Source organism: Meriones unguiculatus, chromosome 14 (assembly GCF_030254825.1).
Source record: "Meriones unguiculatus strain TT.TT164.6M chromosome 14, Bangor_MerUng_6.1, whole genome shotgun sequence".
Classification (NCBI taxonomy): domain Eukaryota; kingdom Metazoa; phylum Chordata; class Mammalia; order Rodentia; family Muridae; genus Meriones; species Meriones unguiculatus.
The window spans coordinates 19,790,980-19,806,302 of NC_083361.1; the positions used below are offsets into that span (position 1 = coordinate 19,790,980).

At 41.8% G+C, this 15,323-nt stretch overlaps 1 protein-coding gene across 1 annotated transcript in view; it reads right to left on the reverse strand.

Moving 5' to 3' along the window:
* Nucleotides 1-15,323, reverse strand: part of LOC132647164 (ankyrin repeat domain-containing protein 26-like) — a 78,104-nt gene that overhangs the window by 23,055 nt on the left and 39,726 nt on the right. Inside the window, exons 14-21 of the mRNA XM_060366918.1 lie at nucleotides 14,184-14,212; nucleotides 14,016-14,088; nucleotides 10,784-10,854; nucleotides 8,271-8,431; nucleotides 6,682-6,849; nucleotides 6,420-6,458; nucleotides 5,049-5,113; nucleotides 2,038-2,173 (exon numbers count right to left, since the gene is read on the reverse strand). Of these exons, the coding sequence (XP_060222901.1) occupies nucleotides 2,038-2,173; nucleotides 5,049-5,113; nucleotides 6,420-6,458; nucleotides 6,682-6,849; nucleotides 8,271-8,431; nucleotides 10,784-10,854; nucleotides 14,016-14,088; nucleotides 14,184-14,212 (742 nt within the window). The remainder of the gene's footprint in view (nucleotides 1-2,037; nucleotides 2,174-5,048; nucleotides 5,114-6,419; nucleotides 6,459-6,681; nucleotides 6,850-8,270; nucleotides 8,432-10,783; nucleotides 10,855-14,015; nucleotides 14,089-14,183; nucleotides 14,213-15,323) is intronic.

Consider the following 15,323-nt stretch of genomic DNA (forward strand, 5'->3'; position numbering starts at 1 on the left):
TTCATCTTATCATAAGCAATTTAAAAATCAATACTAGATCAATTGATTCAATAATAAAAAGTATCCTGTTCTTTCAACATTTAAAGCTGAACTTATTTTATCAATGAAAGAGATGTATTAAAGAAATTAATTGGTCATCTATTCCATTTAGTACAGTTTAAGAACAAAGGGGTTGGGCCTGGAGAGAGGGCTCACGGGTTAGGAACACTGGCTGCTCTTGCAGAGGATCTAGGATCTAGGTTCCCAGCACCCACAGGACTGCTCACAGCTGTCTGCAGCTTCAGTTCTAGGAGATCCAATGCCCTCTTCTGGCCTCTTGGCCTGCACATATGAAAAAAAAGAACAAAAATGCACTTGGGGAGTGTAACTTAGCGTTATGTGCTATCCTCACAAAGATTTTATTCTCTTTTAATCCAAATTAAAATTTGGAAGTTCAATCGCCAACTTTGAAAATAAAGAAAGAAAGAAAGAGGAATGCTGCATAGATTCTAAAACTTCTGTTTGCGAAGTTTGCACTTGTGCTGAGATTGTAAGCTAATACAGCATTCATGAGGACAACTTAGACTTATGGATCAAAGCCTTCTTTATATTTATATTTTTATTTATTTTTTTTTAAAGATTTATTTCTTTATTATGTATACAGTGTTCTGTCTGCACATACATCTTCAGGCCAGAAGGGAGCACCAGATATCATTATAGATGTTTGTGAGCCATCCTGTGGTTTTTGGGAACTGAACTCAGGACCTTTGGAAGAATAGCCAGCCATTGCTCGTAATCTCTGAGCCATCTCTCCAGCCCCCTATTTTTATTTTTTGAGACAGGGTCCCACTTTATAGTCCAGTGGAGAGCAGAGCTCACTATGTAGCCCAAGTTGGTCTTCACCTGTTACTATGCTTCTGATCCAGACTCCTCAGGGATGGGATTATAGGGGTGAGCCATCATAACTATCCACTTACTGATTAATGCCACTAAAAAAAGAAGCTTCTATATTTTAAGCCAGTAATTCTATATTGAAAAATCCTTAAAAATAAATTACCAAAACACAGACAATATATAAAACAACATGTAATAAAAATAAACATGTCTTTCTAGTGGGAAATCACTCCACAAGCTTAGAGATGAAGAAAGAACATGCCCAGCTCTGGCTCATGCCCAAGGAAGAGCCAGCCTTGAACAGACTTTACTAATGTACACACCTTAGGCTTATGCACAAACAACAGCATCTTTCGCCTTCTTTTAGGTCCTGGTCCTATGTTACACTTTGGACAATTTAAACGGAGACATGGAATGGCAAACCTGGCCAGGTGGGCAGATGGGAGGTTCACACAGCAAAGATGCTGCCAAAATCACCTCTTAAGTATACCAGTGTTGTTCTTTTGTGAATGGCATTATGTTACCCAAGGTCAGCTTTCCCACTTGGCAGAATTAAGTTTTTCCCGATAAAAGCACAAAGGATTTAAAGTCAGACCAGAACTTGATGATGGTTGTGACTCTACATGACCACCTTGAGCATGTTCTTAGGGGATGGGCCTAAGGGGTGGTCAGTCCTGTTGGACAAACATTTACATCCAAGCATTGTAACTTTATCTTTAACAGGCCTGGTTAGCAGACTGCTTATCTTTGGGACACTTTGGGGGCAGTGCTCCCTCAGCTAAATCCTTCTTCTTAAATGTCTCCTAAGCAAATCTATCGACAAATCCTTTATGCTTATGCCATCAAGCCTCTTAACTTGAATTTCTTCTACACAATTCATTTAAAGGAAATACATAAAAATCACTGCCAAATTCTCATTGCTGAGTAAGTAACAAGTAGGCAACAATATGCACCTAACTACTCGACATACGTAGGGGCAACAGCCTGTTACAGTATGTGCAAGGATTGCACACGTCAGAAGACAAGGATGTTTGTCCTATTCTGAAGCCCACAGGGGTTACACAGATCTTCCCCCTGCAGCATCTGCTGTAGAAAGCAAGCCTTCCTCAAACTAATCGACCTCACACTTTAGGCTGTTTCTTCTCCAGGCCTCTGTGGTCTAACCTTGATCCCACTGGCTCTGTTTTCGTCACCTCTTCTTCAGATACACTGTTTTCCACGAGTCCATTTTTTCTTGTAAGCAGCTCACAGTGTTCACTTTTGGTTTCCGTTTGCTGTCTGTTGGAGCAAGGGTCTGCCTCTGTGAGATAGAGAGTGGTCACTTTTTTTTTTTTTTTAGTTTAAAATAATTTTTTTCACACAATCTATTCTGATTATGGTTTGTCGTCCCTCATCTTCTCCCACATCCTCCACACCCATCCAATCATATATCTTCCTTCTCTCTCTCTTTAGAAAACAAACAGGCAAATAAAAAGCAGACCAGACCCCATAGCCTGAAGAGATCCTTCACACCTCCTCACAGCTCCCTCTGGGACACAATTAAGCAGTCTGTGCAGTGACTTGATAGCTTTTTTTTTGGGGGGGGGTGGGAAGGCAGGCAGGAGGGATGTTTGAGATAGGGTTTCTTTGTGTAGTCCTGGGCTGTCCTGGAACCCACTCTGTAGACCAGGCTGGCCTCCAACTCAAGGATCCACTAGTCTCTACCTCCCTAACGCTGGAATTAAAGGCATATGCCACTATGCCTAGAGACTTGACAGCTCTTAATTTATGGTCCTGGGCTCTTCCATGCTTGCTGTCGTAATGAACTAAATCATGTGATGTGAAACTTCCTGCCAGATATCTCCCCCCACCCCCATTTACACAAGTCTGATCCTTCCTTTGTTGTTGGGATTTCTTTCGGGGAAGTGTTGTGAAGGCAGCGTACTTTCTCATCTTATTCTCACTCTTTTACTTTATGTTCTTTTTGAGGCAGGATTGAACTATGTAGCCCTGGCTGGCTTCAGCCTCAGATCTCCCTGCCCCTGCTTTCCGAGTACTAGGATAAAGGGGTGTGTCACCACACCTAGCTTTATTCTCATCCAAGGTTATAAAGGGAAGCTTCTCCTTTAAGGCCTCATCATGTTTAGATCTCTGTGTATTGTGCCGTTTTGCCTAGTATTTTCCCTCCAACTTGGAGGCCCTTTCTCCTAACAAACGGCAGTTTCTGAAGGGAATTGTATGTGTCAGTTTCCTTCTGGTCGACTGTTTCTGCTTTACAAGTACTCTTTATATGTAATGCTGTCTGTATCCAAGAATTTCAGGGAGGAACCAATACAGAAATAAAATCTAAGAGTGTTTGTTTGGAAGTAGTCTAATTCACTTGCTTCTACACTGAGCAAGCGTATACCGGGTGCCTACAATGTGCAGGGACACTAGCAGATAAAATGAAGAAGTCTGGAAACTCGCATAGCTGAGGGACACTTAAAGAAATGTTCAACGTCTTACCAGCGAAAGCCCGTCAAGGCTACTTTGAGATTTTTGTCTTACACCAGTCAGAATGGCCAAGATCAATAACATAAGTGACAGTTCATGCTGGTGAGGATGTGAAATCAGAGAAAACACTCATCCATGGGTGGTGGGAGTGCAAACGTGTCAGCCACTATGGAAATCAGCGTGGCTGTTCCTCAGGATGGTGACAATAGATCTACTTATTCCATTCTTGGGCATATACCCAAAGGCCTCTACATCCTACCACAGAGGCACTTGCTTAACTATGTTCATAGTCAGTTACTGGGATAAACCTTGATGCCCATCAACTGATGAATGGATAAAGAAAATGTGGTATATTTACACATTTTGAAATTTGCAGGTAAATGGATAGGCCTAGAAAAATTTATTCTGAGTGAAGTAACGCAGACCCAGAAAGCAAGTATGGCACATACTCGCTTATCTGTGGATATTAGCTACTAAGTCAATGATAACCAAGTTACAATCTGTAGAACCACAGAGTGTTCCTATAGAGTAAGGGACTGGTGACAGATCTCTCTAGGAAAGGGAAATAAAACAGATAGTTGTTCATTAATTCAGATGTGGGGTGGGAGGACCGAAATGTGAGAGGGGAAGGAAAAGAGAGGACGGGGGAGGGAATATAGTGAGAGACACCTAAAATTAAAGGCTATTTCAGGGCTGGTATAGAAACCTAACACAGTAGAGGCTTCCTAAATATACACATATATGAAGGTGATCTAGCTGAAATCTCCACAAAATAGGAGAGCAGAGCCCCAACTGGACATCTCTTGTCACCAAGTAAAGCTTCCAGTACCAGGGTTTGGTTACATCTAATTGAGTTGTTGGCTAAAGGGATCCAATAAGAACCTCCGAACAACCCAGGCTGTTGCCAAGACTGTAGGTTACTCTCTACAAACTGACAGCGAGGTCCTATGGCAGAAGACAACACCTACACAACTCATTGAGCAGGGAGAAGTCGAGTTGTTGCCTGTATAAAGCCTTCACCTCTATTTTCTAGTGTCTTTCATACAAGAAAGTACTCTGCAAAGAAAAAAATGTAAATAACAACCCACCCACAAACCTTTGAACTGCAATGGTGCCCTGCTTGCAAGATATGCTAGTTCAATGGTGGCACAAAGCTTGTGTGAATAACCAACCAATATGAGATGGAACTCATACTTGACATCGCGTGGATGACCAAGAACCTCAAACTAGGTAGCTCAGGTACCTAGGGTAAAATCAAACACTACTGTTCTAAACACACACACACACACACACACACACACACACACACATACAAACCCAAAAATGTATCGATAAAACAACTCCCAGTGAAATTCTGTTATTCTCATAGATCAGTTCTTTGATCAGCCATCATGGGAGAAGCTTCCTCCTCCAGCAGATGGGAACAAATACAGAGACCCACAGCCAGACCACGTGGAGAGAGCGAGAGACCGTGGAACACTATTGTGTTTTGTTATTATCCCTTAGAAAGCTGTTTGTTTTCTAGTGAAAGACAGAAAAGAAGTGGACCTGGTCAGGAAAGAAGGTGGGGAGGAACTAGGAGGAGTAGAAGGTGGGAAAACTGTAATCAGGATATATTATGTGAGGAAAAAAAAAACCCTATTTTTAATAAAAGGGAAAAATGCCATGTGCATAACAGCAGTCCAGTAGTCTAGGCAGCTCACCGTCCTCTGAGCTCAGCTCAGCCGGCTGGGTCAGGTCGTCAGTGTCTTCCATAGCACTCATTTCTCTTCTGGCCTATGAAACAAACCATGCTAGGTCACAGTATTCTCGGATAGCAATACCGCACACAGCAGGGGAGTTACACAGCTGAAAAAGAACCTATGGAAGCAGGGGTGTGGGCGCTTCTGAAGAGGACTGAATTTTGTGAAAGGGTACCTTTATCGATGGCTTCTGGTTCTAATCTCTTATTCTAAGTAAATGTCTTTACATCACAGAAAATTCTATGCCTTTCCCCCTCCATTTTTATTTTATGTGTATGTCAATGAATACAGTTTAAAAACAATGAATCAGATGAATAAGTAAAGAACTGGTCACTCAAAGTCTTCAGGTCTAATCATTCTTTTGTTCGTTACGCTGGACTTTGACCCCCTTCCACTGTTGGGTGACCAACAGACATAGCTAGCCGCTATGTGGGTGCTAGCAGACAGAGCTAAGAAGCATTTACTCAGGCCCCTCTGCTGTTTTGTCTCTTCCACCTATCAGTCTGTGGATTTCTGGCACCTGAGCTGTTAATTGAGGTGACAGTTGGATCCACTTGGAGGTGGAGGCTGTCCTTTGGTTTCATCTTCTTGAGTTCCTTTGTCCTCCCCCTAGGCTTCACCCCCTCCCCCCAGGAATGTGGTCTCTCTCATTCTGCACATCCTGTGACTGCTCACAGGGTACTGCCTGTCGGGACGCCGGAACCTTGCTGCAGTGGGGCCTTTGCTGGCATTGTTCTGCTGGCTTCAGCAGTGTTCATTCTTTTCCAGATCTCACTATGGTGGACTCCGAAGGTACACTGTGGACTGCCCTGCAGCCCCAACATTGTCTGCAGTGACTGAGGTCCACGGCATTTCTACTGCCTTCAACTGGATCTCCACCTGAACCCGAAAATGTGCTGCCTCCACACCCTTTTCTCTGGTGGAGCAAAGCAACTTTCTGAGTTAATTCTTTTTAGTGATCAAAATGCATCTTCCATGTGTCATTCCTCTTGGGGAAGCCATACTCTTACACAAAGCCAGTTCTTATACAAAGCATCTTGTTTTCTATGTCTTCCTTGCTAGGTCTGCAGCTGGGCATAGCCTCTATGAGACCACTCAAGCTACTGCTCTCTACAGAATGCCCATGGAGCCAGGTTTGAGGTGGGCAGTGCTGACGGTGGGCAGTGGGTGGTTGTCAGGTCATGGTGATGGGGGTGGGCAGTTGCAGAGGCTGTGGCTCCTCCCAGGGTGTGGTGATCTCTAGGCAGATGCGCACTGTTGGTGGTTACACAGGGTTCTATGGGGGTGGGGGGGGCTCTATTCCTGCTGCCAAAATCTGGTCTCGATTTTTACAGTACCTGGTGCTTTTCCTCAGATTTTCTCTCTGCAGTCCTGAAAAAGAAGAACATACAATTCTTTCAGACAAAACACAAATAATACTGTCTCTCCAGTTGTCATTAATTCCTCCTGGTCCTGAAGCTTATAGACTGTTTACAGTCATTTTCTATAAGGCATTTGAGTATAAACAGAAGGTAAGCTTGCTTTATTTCCAGAAAAAGTGACCACTTCTACTCCCTCCCTTCAGGGCAAGTTTTTTATTATTTTATTTTTTTACCTTCCTTTATCTGGATCCCTGTCATTTAAACTCCAAGGATCCTTCACTGCCAGAATATCACCAGCTACCGACTTAGACTCCTCAGATGTCAGTTCAGTCACAAAGTCTCCAGAAGACCATATTTCATGTCCTCTTTTCTTTCCTTCTTTTATGCTCAAGGCAGAACCACTAATTAAAAAAAAAAATCACAAAATACATTCTAATAATTCTATGAACTAAGGCTATAAAAACATAAAACCTCAACTCTTCCCCATCATATTTCACTTATTAATTAAAAGAAAGTTATAAAGTAGCAGCTAAAATGAGGAAGTGAATACTCCCTGCTCAAAAACAGACACCACAAAGGCCCGATGCAGCACTACATGAAAGAGCTGGCACAGGAAAACTCTGAGCACAAGCACAGGTTTCCAGAGGACGAGGACTGCAGGAGTGGAGCTCAGAAGGAAACAACATGTTCAAGATCCTAGCCATCAGGAAAATGCTAATCAAAACCACTTTAAGATTCATCTTACTCAAGACAGAATGGCCAAGATTGATAAAACAAATGACAGCTGATGTTAGTGAGGATGTGGAGAAAGGGGACTTTTATCCACTGCTGGTCCTAGTGCCAACCCGTACAGCGACTATGGAAATCAGTGTGGCGTTTCCTCAAAAAAGCTGAAAATCAATCTACCTCAAGATCCAGCTTCACCCTTTTGGGACTATACCCAAAGGACTCTACCTCCTGTCACTGAGACACTTGCTCATCTATGTTTATTGCCGTTCTCTTTACGATAGCTAGAAACTGGAAACAGCATAAAAGCCCATCAACTGATGAGTGGTTAACAAAAAATGTGGTACATTTACACAATGGAATATTATTCAACTGTTAAAAATGAAATCACGAAATTGGCAGGCAAATGATGAGAGCAGAAACAATCATCTTGGATAAAGTCACTCAGGCCCAGTTGCTCTTATATGTGCCTTTAGACTTTAGGGATGTGTGTTTTATGCAGAGTAACCACAGAGGGTAGACAGCTTGTAAAGGACCAGGAAGGAGAAGAGGGTCTTCCAAGAAGGGGGAATAGAAGGTAGTATTAATAAAGGAGAAAGGGGAAACTAGAATAGAGGGTTAAATGGGGAAGGGGATGGAAGGAGGGAATATGGGGAGGGACAAGTAACAGTTAAGACATTTTGAAAGGCCATATGGAAACCTACTACTGTAGAAGGTCCCATATATACAATATCTTATATTAACATACAGATATATTATATATGAAAGGAATTTAAATAGAGCTACCATATAATAGGGAGATAATTTTTTAACTAGACATCATATGTGACCAAATAAAACCCTAGTACTAGGAATGGGTTATATATTTTTGAGTCAATGGTTAAAGGAGTCCCATAGACCCCCTCCAATCATCACAGCCTGTTGACAGTAATATTGGCTACCCTGCACATCCTGTTATTGACTTATGCTGTCATAATTATGCAATGCTAGATATCTCAAGTACAAGTAAAGGTTGTTAATCACAAATATTAACCTAAATTAGAATTTGGTAGAACAAAAGCTAACAGCCTCTTGTGAAATAGTACTGAGTTCTTACCCATCCTGCTCTTTGCTGTCTGTACTGGCAGACTGCAGGGCACCAGCCTTCCTGTTCTTTCTCGTTCGAGGGGATCCGGCATCCTCATGGTCAAGGGCAGCAGCGTGCAGGCTCTCTGATGCTTCCCATTCATCCCATTCCTGCTTCCTTTCTTCTCCAACCTATAATGAAAGTTTGAGACAAAGGAGGACTGCTACCTTTTCAACAATTAAACAACATCAGTTTTTTTTTTTTTTTTAATTTTATCACATGACCCCTAGTTTCAAGTAGTGGGATAGGAGTGCTGAGTGGATAGTATGGGATTCTGGAGAATGAAGTGCCTCTCAAACAGCAGGAACGATGATCCAGATCCACGCCAGCCTTCCCGCCTTCTCTGAATAAGAGGAATGCCAAGAAAGCTTCAGAGTAATTCACTCATTGATCTTAGGGGGAGTTACCTGTTTGCGTGTAAGTAGCTGGTTTTCATTTTGTTTTTAAATTCAGCTTTTGGTTTTATTATCCTTTCCAGCTGTAGTCCAGGCAGAGGATCAACTTTCCAAGGTCTAAATATAGCTGTGCAGTTATCCGTCATATCACCCTTTCTGTTTTCTCCACAATTCCATCTTCAAAAAGATGTTACTTTTACCTTATTCTTTTAACAGCTGTCAGTTAGTCTCCTCTCAGCAAAGTGTAGGTTTCCACAAGGCTGCCTACTCTTGTTTACTGCTCGTCCGCAGCACATGGCATAAACTAAGTACTTTATAATTATTTGATTAATTGCTAAGGCCCTGTAAGCTGGTTCATGCAGGTAAAGGAGGACATTGCAGCCAGTCCTGATGAGACCTGATAAGCTAGGGTCAGATGGAAGGGGAGGAGGACCTACCCTATCAGTGGACTTAGAGAGGGGCATGGGAGGAGATGAGGGAGGGAGGATGGGATTGGGAAGGAAAGAGGGAGGAGGCTACAGCTGGGATACAAAGCGAATAAAATGTAATTAATGTAAACAATGAAAAATGTAATTAAAAAAAAAGACTGAAAGGAGCTATGAGGGGAAGTGGTGAGCCTTACTGAGGGGGGGCGTGCACAGATACCACCTAGGCAAAAGCCAGTGCTTTTTAAATTTGAACCCTTGTGTTGAGGGCTGACCTTCAACAGACTGCAGTGAGGGAGCTGCTTCGCTACACCAATGCTTTTAAAATGAAGTGTGGAGGAAGCAGATTTATAGGGATCAGGATTGAAGGTTTGTTCATTCTGCATGTGAAACATCTAAGCAGCGGGGCTGGGGACATGTGCAATATTTAGTGGCCCAGGGCCTAAGAGCACTTGCAGAGAGAGTAGGCTTGGTTCCTAGCACCTACAGAGCTCACAGCTGTCTATAATTGTCACCTCCAGGGGATTTCATGCCCTCTTCTGGCCTCTGTGGGCACTTAATGTAATGGCTTGTCTTCCAAAGCTGCCAAATCTAGCATTGGGTTTCTGGCTCCTAAGGAAACCATCATTTTGAATCCCTTCTCACCTATTTTGACACATTTTGCCAAGAGATTCTTTGATCCCGTATTTAGTCAGTCCTTGTGAAAATCCTGGGCCTGGGAAAAACATGTCCAGATTCCCTTTCTGTCATCTTGTGGTGCACATTTCCCCCATATTTCATTTTTACTGCTGGGTAGATCCTAAATATAGACTCAATGATATCAGAAGTTAAATTATACCTCAACCATCACGGCCATCTGCTTGGGGCCAGGCACCAGCCAGAAAGCAGCAGAAATATCAACATCCTGCTAATGATTGAATGTAAAACTATTTTTTTAGAACTACTTTTTACATTCATGTTTAAACAGTTGGCCCAGAATTCCTCAGCACTGACCCGCCGACCCACAAGAGGGTCTTCCTAGAGCTGGGGTAAAGCAGCACCCTCTTGGAGTGCCTGCCTATTCCGGTTCTTCACCTGCATTCCTGCATGGAAGGAGGGCCGTCACTGTATCTGTGCTTTTGCTGGAAGAATGGAAGTTAGCTGTGTCCCCTGCCTGCAGGATCAGCGGACGCTGAATTTTAGCTTTTGCTTCTGGACTGATCTTCTGGCATTTACTATCTACATCCATATGGCTGACTATGAATCTGTCTTTGCCTTTAGGTGCCCAAGCAGTTCTTTCTGCCGTGAGGTACAGAGCTCTATCCTGCCTCTTCTCATGAAACTTCGCAATGAACAACACTTCTTCAGATGAAGTTTCCATGATGGCTATGTGGTGCAGTATATTTTATTGCCTAACTTTAAAAAAGATTTATTTTAATTGTTAAAAAATTTTGTATAGATCTCTGTGTCTGTGTGTGGGTATGTGCAAACCAACATACCTTTCCAAACCAACATACCTCAGAACTTCAACTTTCTCTTTTGGAATTAAATGCCAAGTGTTTGGTTAGGGAGCATTCAAGTTAGGTGAAAAGCCTGAGGTCCCAGAGTCTTCAAACTTTATCAAATATTATTAAATCAGAGAGGATGGTGTCAGTCATCAACATAAGCATGAGCCATCACTCACCTGACACTGGTTATCTTCATTTCTGGCAAGAACTTTGTGCTGTTCCTCTGAAGTCAATGCTAAACCTGGTTCTGCAGAGAAATTTTTTTTAATTATTTAAAATTAAATTATTGTAATTGCTTAAACAGTCAAGGCAATATTATAAAATTGATAGAAAATAACAACTAATAAACAATATTTTTATCATTTTCCAAATTATGACTTTTTAGCTAAATGGTACTTCTGTAGGAAATGCTCCTTTATCATCCAAAATTGTAAAAAAGTTCTAATTATCCACAATTTTTAACAGTTTTGGAGATACACTAGGTGCTTCAAACCCTCTACATGAAGAAGCAATCTCAAAAAAGTTAAAGTATGATAGGAAAGATGACCAAAAAATACAAAGTCACACCTATAAGATATGATAAACATAATGGAATCTATACATCTAAAGAAGATAAACAAGAAAGAGGACCTGGGGTAAGATGATCAACCCTCACTTAGAAAGACAAATGGGAGGTGCTTTGGGCTTAGGAGAAAACAAGTAACAGGACAGGAGTCTACTGCAGAGGGCCCCTGAAAGACTACCTAGCAGTGTATCAAAGCAGATACTAAGACTCATAACCAAACCTTTGGCAGAGTGCAGGGAAGCATATGAAAGAAGGGGGAGTTAGTATGACCTGGAGAAGATAGGAGCTCCACAAGGACCAAATATATCTGGGCACAGGGTATTTTCTGACACTGACACTCCAACCAAGGACCATGTATGGATATAACCTAGACCCTCTGCTCAGATGTAGCCCGTGGTAGCTCAGTAACCAAGTGGGTTACCCTAGTAAGGGGAACAGGGACTATTTCTGACATGAACTCAATGACAGGCTCTTTGACCTCTCCACCACTCAAGGGAGGAACAGTCTGGTTAGGCCACAGAGGAGGACTTTGCAGCCAGTCCTGAAGATACCTGATAAAACAGGGTCAGATGAAAGGGAGCGGGATACAGCTGGGGCACAGAGTTAATAAAATGTAACTAATAATAAAAAATAAAAATTAAAAAAACACTAAAAAATACAAATTCACATTAAGTCTTATTCTCTACTTTGTGACAATAACTTATAAATAGCCTTAGCAGAATGCTCATCAAAATGATTTCCAACACTCCTGTTCCTTTCATACATTCACTAGTGAACAAACACCCTATCCTTATATCTGAAATGTCTTTTTTTCATATTCAAAAAATTTATTTTCTTTCCAATCTGGAATAAAATATAAAGCTATACTAAATATGGCTCTTTCTTTGGTGACCTAGTTAGTGACCCAAAGCATCTTGGGCATAAAGCGTTTATTTCACCTCACAGCTCACAGTCCACTATGAGGAAGTCTGGACAGAAACTCAAGGCAAGGGTCCTGTAGGCAGGCGCTGACACAGAAGCCGCAGAGGATGCTGCCCAGCTCCTGGGCTTGATCAGCCTTCCTTCTTACAGAGCCCAGAACCACTTTCCCCGGGATGGCACCGCCCACAGTGGGCTGGGCTCTCCCATGTCAATCATCAATCAAGAAAACGTCCTACAGACCTGCCTACAGATGAGTGTGGTGGAGGCGGTTTCTCAGCTGAGGTTCCTTCCTCCTAGAGGGCTCTAACTCTGCCGAGCCGACAAAAACCGATGAGCGAATCTGCATAAAGAGTTGCACCTTTCTTTGCAGCTGTCTTAGTTTCTTACCAATTTTTAAATGGCATCTTTACCATTTGAAGTGAGTCGGAGGAAACCATAGGCCATCTTTGTATGAGAGGATTATTTTACTCAATAATTATTGAGTTCCTGTGACCTACTAGGTCTGGCAATTTAAAGCTGTTTAAATTCGAAGTGATGGGCAGCTTTTCTGACGTCAGACCTGAGCTGATATAGGGAGAGTGGGTAAGGCAGAGAGAAGGCAGGTGAGGGTAGAGGCCTGGGAGGCAGCAGCAAATAGATGCTACACAGTCTCTCAATTCAGGGACACTGAAGAGAGTGCCGCCAGCTGATCGGTAATGCCGGGAACAAGACAAACAGGGCTCAAGACCAGAGGTCGGGGAGACAGCTGACGAACGCTCGTGTGTAACTGCCAGCTCTTGCACATTAATGTTTTCAAGGGCGGTTTCTGATAATGCTGGAGTTAGAGACAGGTCACCTGAACGTCCTCAAGGGAGGAGATTGTGAAAGGGAGCGGTGGAAAATAGATGGTGTAGACAGGGGCTGAGGGGACATTTCCAAGAGGCATTTAGCATATAAGATTATCAATGTACAATAGAGGATGACTTTCTATCACGTCGATTGTCAGGAATCTGGGCCTGGAGCATAAGAGTCTGCGGATTACTCCCGGCAGGGACCAGATGAGCTGTGACGTGCGTTAAGCAGATAGCGGCTGGCTGTACTTTCCTCCTTTTCTTCTCACATGTTCAAGACTGAAGGAATTTAGTGTTTTGTTAAAACATGTTCCAAGATCTAGCGAGACCATCCTACAGACATGTGTGGCTGGGGGTGTAGTCCGGGGGTACAGCGTGTGCTTTTATACGCAAGTAAGTTTAGGTGTGTAGCTTCTGCTGACTGCTCTAAAAGCCAAACCTGTCTAAAGCATCTCCTATATAGAGAAAATGTCGCCGTTTGTTATGTGGAAGGGTTTTTCTATATGGCTATGACTGGTTGTTTAAAGGCCCGGAATCAAGGTGTACATGGAGTAGAACACATGTTAGAGCACTACATGGATGGAGTGGTACCCTGGTAGATCCACATTCTCTCTCGGTGTGCGTGTGTGTGTGTGCGCGTGTGTGTGCGTGTGTAGACAGTTTCTGGCATTGTTTCTGTGTCTAGACTCCAAATACCAAGATCTAGTTCACATCTTGCCTCAGCCTACCAAACAGCTGGAAAAATGGATGTGTATGATTCCCCCTGGTTCTCCAAGAAGCATTTCTACATTTTGGAGGAAGTGAATTTCATAACTAGTCCTCGAAGGTGCAAAGATTCCGAATTGAAAACATTTAGAGACTGGAACACACAAGTTGAAACAGCTGAGTTAAAGGTTACATTTCAGTTTTTTTTTCTTGTGCTTATAAATTCTCCTTTCAAATAGAAATACAAAAAAAAAGGGACATTTGAAACATTTATATCAAATCTTTTTACCACATTTGTGAGAAAAGGGAATTAGAAACAAGAGGAGAGATTTTTTTCAGTCAGTTTAATAAATTTCCCTGCAAAGTAATTTTTATTTTAAAGTTTACCTGATGTCAATGCCTGCACATCCTTATCTTCTCTCATTTGACTGGGGGCAGAATCTTCCCTCTTTCTGTTAGGCTGGGTGAGATTTGAAACAAGACTGTTAATACATATTGCATATGTAATATGATACACACACTTAATAATTCAAGATAAAAGGTAAGTGTTATTACCAGCCAATGAAGATACATCTCCGGATTTTCTAAAATGCAAAGGGAGACATGCAATCAATTATATTTAAACACAACAAAGCCAGGCATACATCTGTGCATCCATGAGCCCTGGGTCTGTACGCACACCTTTGGGAAAGACGATTTCAGATTTTTAAAAATCTTTTTCAAATTTGCAGAAAAACATTATATATATATATACATATGAAAACAAAATATTGAACGTAGGTTCAATAAAACATGCAGGTGACATTTCACAAGTGAGAATATGTTTCCAATAATCACAGCCAAGAGGAGGAGGCACATCAACCAATGTGGCTGTGGTGACTGGTACAAAGCAGTGATTTGTAATCAGAACAAATCATGACCCTCGGACAAGGAATAGCAAAGGTGATGGTGGAATATTATAATTTGCATCTTTAATGCATCACGTATAGATCATTCATCTGAGTATACCACATATTATATCCTTCCATTTCTCCTGTAGTTTAGAGGGCAGGAAGCTTTCTATCACTTTAGGGTAAGATAGAATTCATTTAGGATGAAAGAAGGGCTTCTGAAGGTCTCCTTTCCTCATGTCCGCTGTCCCCACGGAGCTGCAGAAAGTTCCTTGATCTACTCCATGCAAAACAGTTTAAACCACAAGTAAGAAATAACACATAATGTTTTCAACACTGAAATAAAGTTCTCAAGTGGAAAAATAGAGTAATTTCCCCCAAGCATATATTAATAAGCTTTTATGCTTTAAAAGCAGTGAAATGTTGAATAAAAGCAACAAGAGTACAAAGGAATACGAATAACTTCATTATATCTTTTGTGTATAAAATTACTGTGGTTTAAGATGCCATAAAACTCTTTAAAAGAATTTTTAAAATCAAATTTGTTCTTTGACCTTCTCATACATGTCCATAATGAGTTCTGTCTGTATTCACCCTACCTCTTCTCATCCCCTGGGCATAACGCCTGTGGCTGGACAGTGCTACCTCTAAAGGATTTTTATGAAGCAAATATCTTAATGAAGAAAAGTTGTCCTTTAAGTGACCACTCAATGCTTGAGCATTCGGATTAAATTTTATAAATAATTAACAAGAGTGAATTTTCAGCTTTGAAGACTGATATCTGAGACAAGAAAAATGAGTGGCT